Source organism: Ciconia boyciana, chromosome 20 (genome assembly GCF_034638445.1).
Source record: "Ciconia boyciana chromosome 20, ASM3463844v1, whole genome shotgun sequence".
In the NCBI taxonomy this organism is placed as follows: Eukaryota; Metazoa; Chordata; class Aves; order Ciconiiformes; family Ciconiidae; genus Ciconia; species Ciconia boyciana.
In genome coordinates this window covers 6,266,936-6,283,906 of record NC_132953.1, presented here as the reverse complement: position 1 = coordinate 6,283,906, position 16,971 = coordinate 6,266,936, and the positions used below count along the sequence as shown (strand labels likewise).

Here is a 16,971-nt window from a genome sequence, read left to right as displayed (position 1 = left end):
TTAGCCAGCTACAGCAGTTTACACAACCTTAGGGGTAGAAGCAGTGAAATTTGCTATGACCAAGGCAGCTGAGCAGAGCTTATGTTTCAATTTTGTATTGTTCACACCAATTTTAAAAGTAAATGTAAATTTTACTAACACTCTGGCATGTGATTCTAAGTCTGCTACTCTCACAAGTCTCAGAAAATACATGCTTTCCTAAAACATTGTGGAAAAGTGATAGAAAAGGTTTTCTCCAGGACCCATGGGAAGCTAACTTTGAGCACTCTAAGTGATTTACACACTGTATCCCTATCTGTGCCTTCTCATTTTAAAGCCATCTTCCCCTTCACAAGCACTGAACAGACTCAGGTTGCAAACCCCATTTTATTGAGATAACTGCTTGGTCCACTAATCCAAGGTTTATCCAGTCAGGTATGTCTGGTTTAGACATACAGATAAAGCTACACTTTCCTGGCCTAACTGCCCTTTCTAAGTGATGAATGCACACAGCAGAGTGTCTATGAAAATATAATTTTACACATAGCATGTATGTTACATAAGCAAGTTACAAGTATGGGAATAGGAAAGTAACTTTCTTCAAAGTTGGACAGAAATAAACAGATTAAAACCAGTGAAAAACACAAGTCCTGGGTATGATATTAAAAACATATCCCCAGAATAAATCCACTGAAGTCAGTGTTATAGCAGTGCCAAACTGATTTAAAAGCAACATCTTTTGCTTTTATCAGAGAGAAACATCTAGCCAACAGCTTTTCCACCTGATACCTCTTATCCCCATGCCTAATATTCCTTACCTCCTCCAGACCCCCATCTGTCAATCATGCAAAGGTGAAAAGTCTGAAGGCAGCTGCAGTGTCAATACAGAAATAAAGCTGAACCCCAACTGTGCATGGGATAGAGCTTATCAGAGAAGCAGTCCTTCAGCTTCAGTGACAGCAATTCTACCTTCACTATCACAGAGGAGAGCTGCATATAGAAACACAAGAACAGAGCATTGCTATCAGTTCTGTCTCAGGGGATGTCTTCTTTTGTCCTAGCTTACATGCTATGTTAGCATGGATGAGAGGTACATGACTGCCAGACCCAAAAAGCAAGCCTTTTGTCCAGTCTTGTTCCTTCTCAAACATAGCCCATTCTTGCTCTGGAGAGCATGTGCTTCCATATAGGGTTCAGTCCTCAGCTCTCTGGTAACAATAAGCATATTAACTAGCCATGGTCACATTTATCTGAACTGATCTAAGAACAAGAACAGGCTGTCTCCTGTATCAACTAACAACTATTTTCTTCATGGGAAAACTGGATAGCTATGGGCAAGGCTGGATTGAAGCCTTATCCATTAGAAGCTCTGATCATATTAACAGCTTCCTGGGTCTTCAGTGCTCCAAAACCAAACTGCTCATCTTTGAGTATAAGAGAGGGATATGGGACTGGTAACTATAGACCTTGAAAATTGTCTTAATTTTCTCCATAAAATTCTAGCCTGGGTGCATGGCTCTTGCTGAAATAAAATTGATGAGTAAAACCTGAAGAAAGAAACACTTGAGAAAAATTTGCAATTCAAATACAATCAATTTCAGTATAACAACCCCATGCTCTCTTTACCAACCCGCTAGAGATCATGCAACAGAGAAACTATTTCCAGGGAGGAAGAAAATCTTTGTTTCTTTTCCAAAAGAGATGTATTGCCCCCCTGCAGCCCATTGATGAACTTGTTCATTGATGAACTTTCCTACTGATGTCTGTAAGGAGAAAGTCACCATAACAAATTGTTCAGAGCAGGAGGCATGTTGTGTTGTGCCAGTGTGGCAGAGAGCAACCTAAGAGCCTTGAGCTACCTCCTGGACAGAGAAGCAATGAGAAAATAGATAGTATTGTTGCTGCCTATTAAAGCTGGCAAAAATGTAAAACCCAGGAGGAACTAGCTGGATTTCCATAGTAAAATAAAGTTATGAGCCCAGTGTTGTGTTAACAAGAGACAATACAAAACAACTCAGCATCCACTAGAAAATGAGTAAAACACAGTATAATGCGTGCAGAAATATACAGAAAGCACTTGAACTAGTATAAAAATATCCACAGTCCTCAGACAAATGTAAACTGGTACAAAATAATTCCAAGAACAGGAACATGTTTACAAAAGGACATGTTAATATAAAACAGTAAAATCAGGTTCATCGTCTCCCAGCCTCATGCACAGCACACACAGATAGTCCACAGAAGGGCCACACATACCAAGAATGAGCAGTGCCTTGACTTGCCTTTTGACATAAGTCAACTGTGTCTGCTGCACATTGCAGCCAGCGCTCTGGAAGTACAGCTGACTGGCAGCAGAAAGGCAGAGACAGGCAATGCAGAAACAAAAAACCCACAAAACCAAAAAGAAAAACCCACCCTCAGGGATTTCAGGGCTTGTTCTTTCCCTGGCAGTCATTTCCTGATCCTTCAGGCACCCCAGGAGCAGGCATACGAGGGAACTGATGGGGTTTATTCTACTGATGTGGATAAGTGTTTGGTGGCCTTGGCAGTGAGTGGACAGCAGCACACAGTGGTGCCTCTGCGAAGGAGGTGACAAACTGCCTTGCTGAAAGAGGAGAGGGCAGGAGTGCAGGGAAAGAGGCTCAAAAAGGAGAGGGGTTGTAATTACCTCAGGGAAGCAGCTGATTCCAGCTCTCCTGCAAATAAAATCTGTCAGCAAATAAGCAAGCACCAAGATCTCACAGTCCCCATGGCAACAAAGGAAACCCAAAGGGCCTCAGAAGTGAGTACAGCTTTGGAGAGCAAGTGGGAAAAGCAGGGCTAGGAAATGGAAGCCTAAGTTGGGGAGAAAGGGAGCTTTGTCAAGCTGGTGATCTTTGCTTTATGCATAAAACCTCCAGAAGACTGTCTTCCCTCCCCAGGTCGGATTTCTATACTGTCATTCTGGAACATCCAGAAAGTTCACTCTGCTCCTGTAGCATGTGCAAGTCCAGGACCAAAGTTGGTCAAACCTTCAGCTCACATAATCTAGCGGCTTCTTCTGACTCATGAAGGCAAAGCTTCACATTTTTGCCATCAGTGCAGATTTATGTAATACCATGTAGAAGAAACCAGACTTGAAATGCCCAGATCACAGTCTGCAGCACATATTGCAGAAATGGAGAAGTAGTGGAAGGGAGCAATCCATCATTAAGGCCTTCAGGGTTTAGTTGACAGGACAAAGCAAGGTGTTTCTTTCCCACAGACCTGTCATTTCAGTCTCAGAACACTGTCTGCATTTGGCCATGGAAAGTCAGATGCCAGGCACCCACGCACACAACATGTATTACCCGTTGTTTACAGAGAAGTCCTTTTTGGCAGCTGTAATTGGACTCCTTCCAGCACACATGCTTTTTGGTCATTCTTTGAGCTCAGCAGCCAGTTACAGGTTTCCATAGTGACAAGACTTAAAAGCTTGATTAATTCTCCCCGTGGTCTTCTTCCACCCAGGCCACAATTTTCCCCTCCCAACCAGGAATGATGTCATCATCACGGAATACCTACAGAAAAAGGGAGTCCAGTCATGTCTGGAGTCTAGACACCACTCTTCTACAGTGTGAGTAGTGTAAGAGGCAGGCATCAAATCAGAGATCCTAGCTCAGGTTTCACTAAACAGCCCAGAGAACATGTACCTCATCCATCATTCATGTGTCTGAGTGATCTTTTCAGGTTTTAGGTAAAAAATAGATTAGGCCCCTTCTTTAACCAGTAACTGTCAAGTTTATTATTGGCATGTTTTTGACAGGAAAGGTAAAACAAAGACAGGAAACCTGCCTTTTCTGATCTAGACTACAATCTCCAGCTGTTTCTGCAGAATGGCTACCTAAGTCAGCTGATTGTTCCCAGGGAGGGTATCTCTTTGCACTTGTCTTAATTTGTGAAACAGGAACTATCCCAATAACCTTTAATGAATCCAATCCACACCAACACCAGCCTGAGCATGAACAGGGCTGTAATGCAGTACACAAAGGAAGAGATACACAAACACAGTTGTCTCTGAAAAACCTTTAGAAGAAAGTAGGAGAATGTTTTTTGAATAAGCCACATTTGCCTAAAGTGTCTCTCATTGCAACAGGCTTTATAAAGCCACTTGAAGGGCTAGAAGCATAGCCTGGGTTTTCGCCCAGTGTCCCCTGAGCAATGCTGTGTCACAGACTGTCTTTGCCAATAGCCAGCTCTTTGCCCAGGGGGCTCTGCAACCCCCAGGAAATTGCCATCACATTCATGTGACTGCTCTGGCTGGGGATGAAAACATCCCATTTTAGCACCTTACAAGAGGAGCTTAATCTAAAGTTATGAAAACAGACAGTCTTTTTGGGAGCAAGTTCAAAGATTTAATTAGTTTAGAAGTGAGGTGACCACAGTCTCCAGGGTTGTGTGGTAACACTGAACGCAAAGCAGCTGATAGCTAAATTCCACACTTACCTCTTCCTTGACTGTACCAAACTCTGGATCCAGGGCTTTGAAGTGGTACCGGTGGGTTCCTTCCCGATCAATAGCTACCTTAAAATCCTTCAGAGTAACTTCCCCTAACCTGCAAGGGAAGAGTTTGGCACTATCCCATGGCACACCATTACCAGATTTAGCTCAAGTATTACTACATGGCATGCAGAGCCACAGCACAAGTCTAGCTAGGCATGTGGCTCTCTAGCCACAAGGATGTGAAGAGTGTGCCCCTCCAGGAACACACCTGTCAAGCCCAGGGCCCTCTCCAGAGGAAGAATTGCCTTCTGGTTTACTAAGAACCACCCAAAACAGCCTTTTCCACTTTCCCTTTTGCATTGACAACCATAGTTGTTTTGACAGGAGCGTCCTGCACTACATGCCACAATAGAACTGCTTGACTGCTTTCTCTTGCTCTTGGAAGTTAATTAAAAAAAAAAAGAGGTGAATCTCTTAGAGCCCTAACACAAATGCATCAGCTAGGGGACTGCTTTACACAGTTTTCCCCAGACAATGGTATGAAATCCAATGCCCAAGTTAATGCACAGCAAACCTGTGCTAGTGGTGACCATACCCAGAAGAAATCAAGACTAATGCATTAAGGGGAACAGGCACCTCCTGCATCAGTGTCAGCAAGGCAAAGCCACACCTCACCTCTTTGGTATGTTGACCATGAAAGGTGTGAGGGAGCGGTCAGTGAAGTACAACACTTTGGTGCAGGCACTGGTGCTCATCATGGGTGTGCTGTGAGAATGAGGCAGTTCTGCAAAGAAAAGAGCATAATCATTGGGGAACAGCCTGTCTCCTGCCACCGCAGGAGACAAAAGGGGTGGTCTTAGCAAATTTGCCATCACAGTAGAGAACGTGGTGATGGGAAGAGATTCTTAGGAGGGTGGCTAATCATCCCTGTTGGGAAGGGCCAGGTATTCCCCTGCTTACTGGAAAACTTTGCCTTTTAAGGTAGGGTCACCATCCAACTGTCTTGTTAGCATGGAAGATTTGCCTAGCACTGTCCTCCAGGATTACTGTCCCATCCACAGAGGGGCTTGCTGCCACCATCTGCTTCACAGACACTCTATTTACTACCTCAGCAGTGACAGGAGAATCTTTCTGGAAAAGAAAATGACTGAACAGTACCCCCTCCAGTACAGCTACATTATCACTTGCCTTCACTTGCAGATGGGTAGAGCAGGATGAAGTGACTGATCATCATCAAGGCAAAAGGTTATCTGTCTCCTCCCCATCTTCCCATTCTAGTTGGCCAGGATAGGTGTTTGTGCATGGATTTTTCTTTGCTCATTTGTGTTTCTCTCTCTCTGGCTACTGCCTTGTTTCCTGCTTCCCTGCAATGTGCTGTGCCAAAAGGTGAAGCAGAGGAAGGTTCACACTGAGTGACTCTACAGTTTTAAGATTCCTAGCATGCAGAAAACGTTATGGACATTTAAGAAGTCTTTGGAGCCACCTCTTAGAGCTCTTTACACCTGAGACATTCTACATTTGTGGCTGCACAACTCAATTTTCCTGCTGCAGTGGAGGGGGATGGAGTCTGCTGAAGAGAGAGGTACAGTTTGCACGCAGAGAACACATGACTGTGGCTGCTCTAAAACCTGCAGTTTGTGGGAAAGGAGGGAGAACCCAGCAAATCCTCCCCACGACCCACTTCAGGCTTCTGAGTTCCTCTCCTACCTTCTTCCACATCTTGTACCTCCAGGCTACCCTGCTGCTGGACACTACAATGCAGCTGAAAGGTGGGGCCCTCTGTCTGTCCCCAGTACCTAAAGTCCATTACAACCTCATAGACTTTCTAGGTGACGTTTACAACCAACATTGGAAAAAACAACCTTCAGGATGAAAAGCAAATGTGGAGCTGCTTCAGCTGGAGCCAGGAAACGTGGTGTCAGAAAGGGCTGTGCTGGTATGCATACATGAAAGCAGCTAGACACTGAGGGGGGGAACAGGGGAAGAGGCAACTGTATAGTTATCTGTGACCGCTAGATGGTGCAAACCAGCAGGAAAGCTGAAATAACGTCACATTTCCCACTCATTCCAGGGGTAATTGTTTGTCATAGTTATTTATATTGCAGTACTACCAAAGTGGCCCAGATAGACTCCCCCTGTAATGGTGCTTTACAAATAAGCAGCCACAGACCGTCTCTGCCCCCTTTCCTTTGCAGTGAAGTCTAATCTGTACAGCAAATTACTAAAGGGATGAAAGTGAGCTCTGGTAAAGGGAATAAGAAGCTGGAGGTGGCAGATTCCCAAGGGGATGCTATGCCCTGGACTCTGGCCAGGAAACCTGAGCAATGAATTTGGCAGTGGGAGGGCAGGAGTTGAAAGGCACTTACTGGATTTGGGAGGCCAGGAGTCTCTACACTCATTTGTTGCTCTGCTTGCTGGTGATTTCCCCCGGATCTAGGGTGCAAAGTCAAAAGAGTGAGAACAAAGTGTCACTTCCCAGTTGGAGCTGTCATTGCTGCTTAGCTCTGGGTTGTGTGTGAGGGGCAGAAGTTAATAGCCAAGTGCCCTAGGAAGCCTTTACCCTTCTCTCTTGCCTCTTCTGTGTTTCCGTACAGTACAGCCGTTCCATCAGGCTGGAGATGCCCTGCTCCAGGCTGTCAATGGTGTGGTGCTGTGGATCATGGCCACTGAAACTGTTCCTGAGGCTGCGAAGGGCATCACGAACCAGCTGCAAGTCATTTGTCTGCCCAAGAGACCACAAGTCAGTCAGACTAACTGCAGGCTGCTTTCTTTCCATCTAAAGCCACAGGCCTTATAAAGGGGAAACCTCTCAACAAAATAATAGCTTCCAGGATATCTGGAGCCCTCCTCTGCATCTGGCTGGGAAAATATCCCTTAGGTTCACTTACCCCTCGGTGGGCTGTGGGAGCAGCTCCTTTTCCTGCTGTCTGGAGGAAGCCATTGCTCTGAGCACTATGACCACCATAAGCCATCACCTGTTCAGGGGAAGATGCATATGCCACAAGGAATGTAAGCATTAGGACCTCTCCAAAGATCCCAATTTGAGAACTTCAAAATTATGAGAGGGCATGAAAACTTTCCACATCAGTGATATAACTCCCATCTTCTACCAGGTAAATACACTCATTAGGGAGTGTGCAGGCATTCCTATAGATCAAAGCACAAACATGATTCCTCACATACAGGTGGAGAAAGAGGCAGGAAGGGGCTTGCTGCTTCACAGAGGGGTCTGCAAGCTCTAGTGAACACAATCAGTGTTCAGGTGGCACTGTGCAGGGACAGATATTGGGGCTGGCACTTTCCACCAAGACAGTTCCAAGGGCTCAATACCAGGATCAACAGGAAAAGGAGGAGATAAGAAGCTAAGCCCTGGTCTAACCATTAGCCAGTGTCAAATCTGGACCTAGAAGCTCAGAGTCTCTGGCTTCCATTCACTCCTGTGCTCCCCTCACTGTTTCATCCCTTTGGATTTTCATAAAAGAGGCTAAGCCAGAGTGCTCGCTGCTGAGAGCTTTGGTAAATTGGATGCTTCGTGGAGTCTGGTTGCCTTGGTTAGGGCACTGACAATGAGATTGCAGAGCCAGGCCTCTCTGGGATGAAATGGATGATTTCTGGAGATAGGTAGCTAGAAGCTGCTGGACAGAAATATCACTCCAACAGTCTGATGTGTAGACCAAGGCTTCCCATACCTCTTCAGCTTCTCTCTTCATGCAGTGAGCTAGCAGGGCCTCTTTGTGCTCCAGCTCCCGCTCCAAATCCACCTGTGAGGGGAGTAGAAGAGTCAGCACAAACTGAGCGACCAAGGTAAGTGCCAGCTCTCAGGGCACCAGTGCAGCCCACCTGCTCCATACCTGTTGGTAGCTGGCCTCAGAAAGCTGCCTAAGCATTTCATCCAGTTTGGTCTGATGCTGCTGTAAGTGCCGATCCTTCTGGCCCAGTTCTTTCTACAACACAGTAATCAAGAGAATCAACAAGACAGTGAGTAAGGCTCAAAGTCATCTTCCCACAGCAGGGAAGGTTCCTCTACAGGCTAACTCACACAACGTATGTACTTCTAGCTAGATGTTAGAACTGAGTGGCAAACCTTTTTTTGAAAGGATCAGTCAGGTTGTTGCCTGACTGTTGTTGCCCTTTGTCCAGCAAAGAGCCACTACTGAGGCCAGACAACTGTCCCAGAGAAAACAGATTCCTGAGGGATCAGTGGACAATCACATGACCCAACCTAACCTCAGAGGCTTCTGTGCAAGTGTTAGGTACTCAGCAACCCATCACAGAAAAACCATGACAATAAAATATCTATTATAAAAAGCTGTGGGCAGAACACAAAGAACACCTGATCCCTCCATCTCATTACAAACATCCATGGCTATTGCAACTTATTCACTAACTACAGTGCCATTCCTGGAGGTGACTGAGTGCCAGGGAGACAGCAGTCACATTCACAAAACTGAAGAACCACCAGATGCTGCCCCCAGCAAAGCCTCCTGTGAAGAGAGGTTCTATTACTTTGTATTCTGCCAGTAGCCGGTTTCTCTCTTCAACCTTCCTCTGAAGGTCAACCTGCAGAAATAACACATAGGTGTGAGGTAGGTATTCCTGGAGAGTTTGTGACAACCTCTTTGCCCCTTGTGCTAAAGGGTGACCCGAGACCAAATATCTGCAGAGTTCAAGGGAGCTGGTGTCTAAGGATGGCAACCTTTTGGACAGGACAGTTCCTTCCCCTTCTCTCTCCAGAGAGACACTGTACATGGCAGCTCCACCTGTCAAAGTGCCACTTGCTAACCCAGGGAGCACAATGAGGAAGGAAGAATGCAACTGTACTGAAAACATCATGGGAAGCCCCTCCCTTGTTTCAGCTGAAGGTCTTGGAGGACAAGAAGTGGGAGTGAAGAACAGGAAACTCCAGCGAGTCTCACAGCTGGCTAGCAGACTGTGTGCAGTTTTTACTATGCAGAGACCTTTGACTGGTCGTTCACTATCCCACGACCCCAAGAACTCTGCTGCAACCACCAACTCCACCCTGTGTCTGCTGGAGCCCTCAGGGCCACTAACCTCCTTCTAAAATAATCTAACCCTCAGCAGCACAGTGACTCACATTCTGGTTGTGCAATTCCTCCTTGTCCATGTTCGCTCTCAGCAGTTCCTGCTTTAGCTGAAGAACTGAAGCATCCTGTTGAATCAGCCTTTGCTGTAAAGCATCCTAGGAAAAGATGTTATCTGTAGGAAGGTGCAAGACAGAGGCAGAGACCCTTCCCTGGGAAGTGAGCGACCTAGACCAGCAGCCATAACAGTGGGGCCACTCACAGGGCTGAAGTGTTGCCAAGGGCCCAAGAGAGCAGGAGATATAGACATCTGCCCAATGGGTTCTCAGCCCTTCTGCCTTTCTCTTACCCAAAAGTGATTTCCTTGACAACATTCTAGCGATTTGGAACAGAGGGATTTCTGTGCTTCTACCTGAACTTCCTGCTCCAGAAGTGGCCTGACAATTTGTTCTTATGGAAGAAAACAGCAGTGGCTTTGGAGGGTCTTCTCAGTGGCCTACAGCTAGTGTCGCCAGCCATGCATCTGCAGCATCCAGAGGGCAGAAAGAGGCCAACATCAGCCAAGGATGCAAGGACACTTAAGCTCTCAGTGTGACCTAGTTGTGCAATGAAATCCTCTCTGAAGAGGCCAAAGTCATGACTAATTCTGCACCTTTCACTCAGTGTTACCCAGAAGCTGAGAGCTCTACCTTGAACAGCTACTGCTGTTTGCTTCCTTCACAAGAGCCTGATGGGCACCTCTAAAAATACCTCTGCTCAGGAGTAGATTATTAGCGTTCAGAACTTCAGAGAGAGAAACTGAGCAAACAGGAGCCAAAATTGTGAAAAATGCTGCAGCTGAAGAGGACAAGGATACCCCTGCGCTCTTTTTCCTCTGCTGTCGAGAATGAGTTCACTGGGCCGATCCTACTGTGCGTACCCCAAGACAGAGGGGGAAAAAAAAATCCAAAACAAAACAAGCCATGAGAACCAAGGACGCATCCTACACCTCATATTTTGTTTAGGGGAAACAGACAAAAGAGGGGACATTTGACCACAATCCTACAGACAGAAACAGAACCCAGGAGACCTAACTCCTTGTGCCTGCCTTAACTGCAGTCTCTCCCCAGAGCCAGAAACAGACTGTAGGATCCCCCACCTCCAAGTCCCCTAATACAACTCCATCCACAGTCTGAGATTCCTGAGGTGTACAGTTGCTGCTGGCCCTACTCATGGGCTGCAGACTCTAAAGCTTTACTATTTATATTTGATGAAGTGCCCCTTTCCTCACCTTTATTCCCTGTAGGTTTCGAACTTCTTGTTTGTATTTCAATAGCTCCTTCTGTAAACGCAACACAATTTGGTTAAATGGCATCTTGTCACCCCTTCAGAATCAACCAAAGTCAGTGTTCTCTGACCCCAGACACCCACTTCAGAAGAAAGCACATCCCACCTTTTCCCACGGATCGAAGAGCATGTCAGGCCTTGAGCCATTTTAATGAGCTACAAACATGACAAAGCCTCCTGCTATTAAGCCATGAGAGAAAAAGATTGCCTAGTCCCCCAAATCTATCCTTCAGGGCAATGTCAAATACTTCTCTCCCAGCATCAGAACTGGTCCCGGAGCCAGCATCAGCAGAAAGCTGAACTAAGGCAGGCTTGACAGGGCACGTTCTTCTTAGCTGCATTTATTTCCTACTTGAAAGATTTTTATATTCAGACACAGCTAGAAACTTAACAGCTGTCCTGGGTAAAGTTTTGAGAAGCTAGTACAACCTGGATCTCTCCAGCTTCAAGAGCATGCAGGAAAAATCTATTTCAGGGCTCATTTAAATTCCAGTAACACTTAGATATTTGTTTTACCAGCAACTGACTTCACCAGCATTGGCTTGAGGCAAACTGGGGAGGCAGCATATATTTTTCTGGTGCTATCCCACAAACTTCTATTAACTGCTAATATGGACACAATAAACACTTCCCAGACAAGTGCTCTCCAGGTCAATGAATTATGGTCTCAGGGAAGCAGATATCTACGCTCCTGGAGGGATGGAGATCCCACACAGCACAATATGGGAAGAGCTGGAGCCCTTAACACAATATATCCCCCATGTAATCCATTGTGTTGTCTATCCCTCTGTCCCCACCCCATCCCCCCCAAAAAAAAATCAAGTAGGACAGAGTCTGCAAAGATCTCTTAACCCAAAACCTCTCTTTCCCCTTCATCTGTCCCTCTCTAACCTTTAGGTCTTGATTTTCTTCCACACTCTGGTCCAGGCGACTTCGGATTATGATCTGAATGTAAAATACCATGGTGGTTATTGTGTAAGACACCTGCCTGTGGCAGAACAGTGCAAAGGGCAGCTTGGTCAGAGAAATGTAGGTACAGCAATGTGCTCACCAGCTGCTCTTCGGGGCATGCTCCACGTTCACAAAGTTCAAAGGACCCTTCCTGCTCATCCTCAGGTAAAGACCCATTGAGCAACAAAGCCTGGGAAGATAAAGGAAAAAAATCTCCTCTTCAGGGGTTTCAAAGGAAAATAGGCTAGCTGCATCTCTGGCTAACAGTCATTCATATCAACAGTCTCTAAACAGTTTCATTTTCCATTTCTGCTGACTTATTCCCCTCAACAATGAGTAGAATTTTTCAGGAATGAACGAGAAGATTTATCCCCTGAAAAAGCTCTCCCAGAGATATCTGTCAGCCAATACCCTTCCCCACAGAAAGACACCAAACAAGGACAACTACTCAGATTTTCAGGGAGTGAAGTCGGTCTCAGGCTTCAGTCCAAGGGTAGCCTTCACTACAATAACAGATTTGAAGTCTAAAGCAGAGACTAAACTGGGTTTATGTTGTAAGGCTTCTCTTCTGGAATGAGACTGAAGTGTCCCCTGCTGAAAACAGCCATTCTCCTAGCCACACATCTACAAAAGACTTTAGAAACAGGATGTTCAGGGAAGCCTAATTCTGTCTACACTAGACAAGACCAAGACACATTCAGAACTGTTGTCCAAGTGAGGGAAGAGCCCTCACCCACACAGACAGTGAAAATCTTAAGCTATGCCCTGTGCTTGAGGAAGGCTACTAGAAGCACAGTATTAACTCCTTCAGCAGCTCCAAGGTGGGCCCAGATGTCTGCAGATGCCAGAATTCCCACAGTAGATTGAATCCAGCCTGAAGGAAGGAAAAGCATGCACTGTAGGAAGTGTGATTAGCAGGATCAGGCTAGATCTCCAGCAGGGTATACCATACTGGTTTTCTCTAGCTGGTGATTTTTACATTGACCTTTCTGCCTCTAACTTCTAGGACTCAGGCCACTTGGTATGTGCCAGGATGTTGCCTACAACAACTGGACACATTGGGAAGAGTCATGCCTCTCTTTCAGTTCACTTTCTAGTTTATTTCTGTTTGAATGCCATGGCTAAACCCAAAATATCCCATTTGCAGTAATACTCCAGTTCAGCCCCAAAAGACTTCAAGGCTGACAGGTCAGGTTCTGCCTGCTGACACAGTCCTCCACCAAAGAGCTGCAGCTGCTGCCGAAGAGCAAATAATCCGTACTCAGTTAATGCAAAAGCTCTTTGGAAAACTGTTTTCTCAGTGCATCCCCAAGTCTTCCCAGCAGGACACTCAAGCAGGAATCACACAGAAACATAAAAAGCCACCATAGTTTTAGTGCCTTACGGGGTATACATACACAGGTTCCTGATATTTCAGTCAAACTCTCATGAACTGGAAGCTCTTAAGTATTGAGCAAGAGGGGGAAAATCAATTAATCAAATCCAATTTCTTGGCTAGCAACATCAGCTGCCTCTTCCTACTCCCAGGGGATGAGAGGGCAGCAATGCCAGCTGCTCACCCTCACTCCTGAAACATGGGGCCAGGGCTGGAGAAACAGGACATGCCAGTCCCTCCACTGCCGTCTCTCCCTGCTCCCAGTGGGCACATAATGCGACTGGGTTTTACCAGTGAGCCAAGCAATTTTTTTTTTTTTTTTTTTTTTTTTTTTTTGAGTCTTTTGTTTCCTGCCCATTGTCCACAGGGAAAATGCCTGCCCGCCCACCCGCACCCCACCCTCCACCCCGGCTGCCTATACTTCTCACACAATCTCTGCTTTGTTTACTGGCACATAAATATTTACAATTCAAAGCCAGCATGGTTCCCAGCACAAACAGAAAGGAATATTCCTGAGAGAGTGCAGGGTCTTTACCATATGGATCAGGGGCTTTACTCCCCATGCAGAGTCAAACACATTAGACTGAGGGTCATTTGGTCAGGGAGGGACTGGAACACGGCAGCAAAGAAAAGGTCCAGCAAATACTTAGTTGCTTAGAGAATGTGCCAAATATTATAGTTCAGCCTACCTCACTGAAAGACTGATGCAAGCTTGTGTGACCCCGATCAGCTCTGTGAATCTTGATTGATTTCCTGACATTCCTTGTCTCTCTGCATTACTTCCGATCACAAATCACAGAAAGACTGCTCTATTCTCTCAGGCTGCTAATAAAACCTGCAGGCTGCTAAGTGCCCTGGTGAAGAAGGGGAGTTCCAGCCCCAGCACGTGGGAAAACACTGCTGCATCTTTACCATTTTGCACAGTAACATACATGCTTTGCACAGTGACACCACATACAGGAGTCTGCATAGCATCACAGGACAGGGTACCAAGCCAATGAACCCAGCTAGGATCTGGACTCCAACCAAAAGACACAGACATAATCACCTTCTAAACATAGGCTTTGTTTTAGATTCTCTACTGTGGTTCTGTTCTTACCTGCGTTCAGTGTGCCCTTTGCCCTCTCACAGTCCACCTAAATTACTACTAGTGAGTATCACTGATCTTCAGTCTTCATAGCAATATAATCTTCTCTCTCTCCACATCCTTCTCTCCCTCCCTACTGAATAAGAGCCTCAAATCATGTCAACACCAAGTTTTGGAAAAGCCTGAGCTAAGAAAAAGAAAAAGTTGTGTCTGAATTGTGCAAACTGATGTTAAAATCCTTTCTTTGAAACCCTAGTAAATATACTGGCGCTGGGGAAGTTGCAGCCATCTTTCCTCCTTCCCTGGGCTCTCTTAGTTAAGCATGCTACACAGTGATGGGGGACAGGCATACCCTGCCCCAAGCAAGACTGTGGCTGGATCCAACTGTCTAAATTGCATCTGGGCCATTGGAAAGGACGGTTTTGGCATTCTCCATTCTGGAAAAGGTGACCAGCACCAAATCACAATTGCAGGAGCCAAGAGAGCCTAAACACAACTGCAAGAAAGGAAGATGTCAGAGTGCTTAGTCAGTAGCATTCTGTTGCTGGATAAGGTCTCTGCTGGCTACAGCCAATATACCCCAATACACGCTATCCACACTATCAGAAATAATTCCTCATTCCTGAGGAACTCTTCCCTGAAGGGATTCATCCCACAGGATGAGACACATGGAAGAGCCATTGTCCCTATTTAACTGAGGTGACCCAAGAGACCAACTGACTTCTTGCACAATCACCCCAGGAGACTTCACTCTTCACTGGACCAGGACTCTTATTCAGCTCTCTCAAGTTCCAGGCCAGTGTCTCAGCTGCAAGATAACCTGTCTTCCAGCTACAGCTGGTGGGAAAATAAATATATGTAGAAGGGAACACTGGCTGAGAAGAAAAACTATTACCTGCAAACCTGAAATCATCTTCTTCGCTTCCTCCATTTCCTTTTCCAAATGGTCCTGTTGTTCCAAAAGCTGCTCCTCCCATGAATTCTCCAAATATGACCCAGAGTTCCCTGCTTGCCACTCAGGCTGGAAATGAGATTCTGTCTCTTCTGGAAGAGAGAGCAGCTGAATGTGGTCATGACAGACAGAGGAGTCCAGCAAAGACTTGCACCACACAATTGCCTGCTGTCCATGCTAGCTGTCACTAACAAACCAGCATGTCTTCTAGCTTGTATTAAGTAAGTTACTACAGGTGTGACATCTTGTCTAATCTCAAGGATTTATGCCTCATTCTTTATGCAAAGGAAGCTTTCCTGCATACACATGTATCAAAGATAAGCATCCTTCCCCTTCGTTAACTTTGCTGCATCTGATTCCTCAGTATTGGAGATTTCAAAGCACGTCACAGGGGACAATGCACTGCACCATGTGTAGTAGAAAATATCTAAGGGGAGAAAAGCAACTGTGGGATTTGAAGAGCACATCTGAGTGTTAGAGGGTGCACCAAGGACCCACTGAAAGCAACATTAAACAGTATTTCTACTTGTCAAATAACATGGCTTTCTCAAGGTGGAGAACATACACACACCTAATTCTGAAAAAGACTTTTCTCTTAATAGCAAGTTTAGTAGCCTTGCATGCCTCTTCTGATCCCCACAGCATAAGCTAGATCACTGGTTAACCATCATCCACTGGCTGGCCCAGGAATAGAGGGTTTTTTTTTCTTCCCTAAGAAGGGATGAGGAACAATCATAGCAGTGCTTGTTAGCTAGTTGACCAAAAGTGAAATTGGCCAATGCAAGCTGCTGTGCATCTGTAAACATGCATCTACAATATCCTACTGTATGGACAGCAAGCAGACAGTACTGCTAAGAATTTAAGGAAGAGCCACAGCCTGCCAGCTACTTCAGCCACTGAGATAGTCTGTCAAATACTTTTGAAGGAGCACTGAAGCAGGACTACACTGGCTGAGGCAGCAAAGCATTTCCTAGGAGAGCTTCTCTGTCATTTGCTCTTGGGATGGATGCTAACCAGAAAAAGTTATTATTAGACTGCATTCCTGAGAAGGAAAAGAAACAAAACAAAAAAATAACTTCAGGAACTTCTTTGAAAACCGTTCCTTCAATCTGCATGAAAATTTTAAGTGTAAACTGACCATATCACAGGGCATTTGTGGCAACACAGCAATGACTTCCCAATGCAACTAGCACAACAATACTACAACTATTTGATTCTTTGCAAAGAGCCACTCGACCTACGTACAGATGTGCTGTAAACACAGACCCTTACACAAAGTCAAGTTATGCATCATTGGCTTGACAAGCTCACATGGACTCTTTCTTTAAGGGAATTTTAAATGTTTTTTTCAATGTGGTGTAATGATGCTGTGATGAAAGTATTCACCCTACAGTGAAAATTATATATGATCCTTAATGCTCCTCCGGAGCTTTTTATTTCCCAAGCATTGTTTTGCAAGCCTCACAGACATTGCCATATTATGGCATTATTGTAGTGTTAAAAGTTTTGGGATTTAGTTTTATGTGAACAGATACTCAGCATCACATTCTGTACATCCATTTCAGTTACTGGGGAACTTTTCAGCAAGTTTATGATACAAACAAGTCCCAATGAAAGTGTGAGCTGTAAGCATTATCTGCAAGGTACCTGTTTTAGTTTCTGTTTCTTCAGTGTGGATGATCACAAGTCTTTCCTTCTCCTCTGATGGGGCTACAGTGGATTCGCTCTTCGCACTATGGATAGGACTGGGTGATGTAAGACTGCAGAGGAAAGGAGAAACAGTTACTTCTGTTAAAGT

The 16,971-nt window shown here is 45.4% G+C and overlaps 1 protein-coding gene across 3 annotated transcripts in view; it reads right to left on the bottom strand.

Annotated features, from left to right (window-relative positions):
- Nucleotides 1-312: 312 nt before the first annotated feature.
- Nucleotides 313-16,971, bottom strand: part of DIXDC1 (DIX domain containing 1) — a 44,825-nt gene continuing 28,166 nt past the window's right edge. The window contains exons 7-21 of one of the 3 annotated variants that reach the window (XM_072884624.1): nt 16,821-16,933; nt 15,117-15,265; nt 11,860-11,949; nt 11,700-11,753; nt 10,753-10,803; nt 9,536-9,640; nt 8,947-9,000; nt 8,292-8,384; nt 8,130-8,201; nt 7,329-7,415; nt 7,001-7,162; nt 6,807-6,873; nt 5,116-5,224; nt 4,444-4,552; nt 313-3,518 (exon numbers count right to left, since the gene is read on the bottom strand). In XM_072884624.1, coding sequence (XP_072740725.1) covers nt 3,438-3,518; nt 4,444-4,552; nt 5,116-5,224; nt 6,807-6,873; nt 7,001-7,162; nt 7,329-7,415; nt 8,130-8,201; nt 8,292-8,384; nt 8,947-9,000; nt 9,536-9,640; nt 10,753-10,803; nt 11,700-11,753; nt 11,860-11,949; nt 15,117-15,265; nt 16,821-16,933 — 1,396 coding nt within the window. In that variant the 3' untranslated portion in view covers nt 313-3,437. Of the gene's footprint in view, nt 3,519-4,443; nt 4,553-5,109; nt 5,225-5,628; nt 5,815-6,806; nt 6,874-7,000; nt 7,163-7,328; nt 7,416-8,129; nt 8,202-8,291; nt 8,385-8,946; nt 9,001-9,535; nt 9,641-10,752; nt 10,804-11,699; nt 11,754-11,859; nt 11,950-15,116; nt 15,266-16,820; nt 16,934-16,971 lie in introns of those variants that run through there. The other 2 variants (XM_072884622.1, XR_012045915.1) reach the window with 2 other exon arrangements.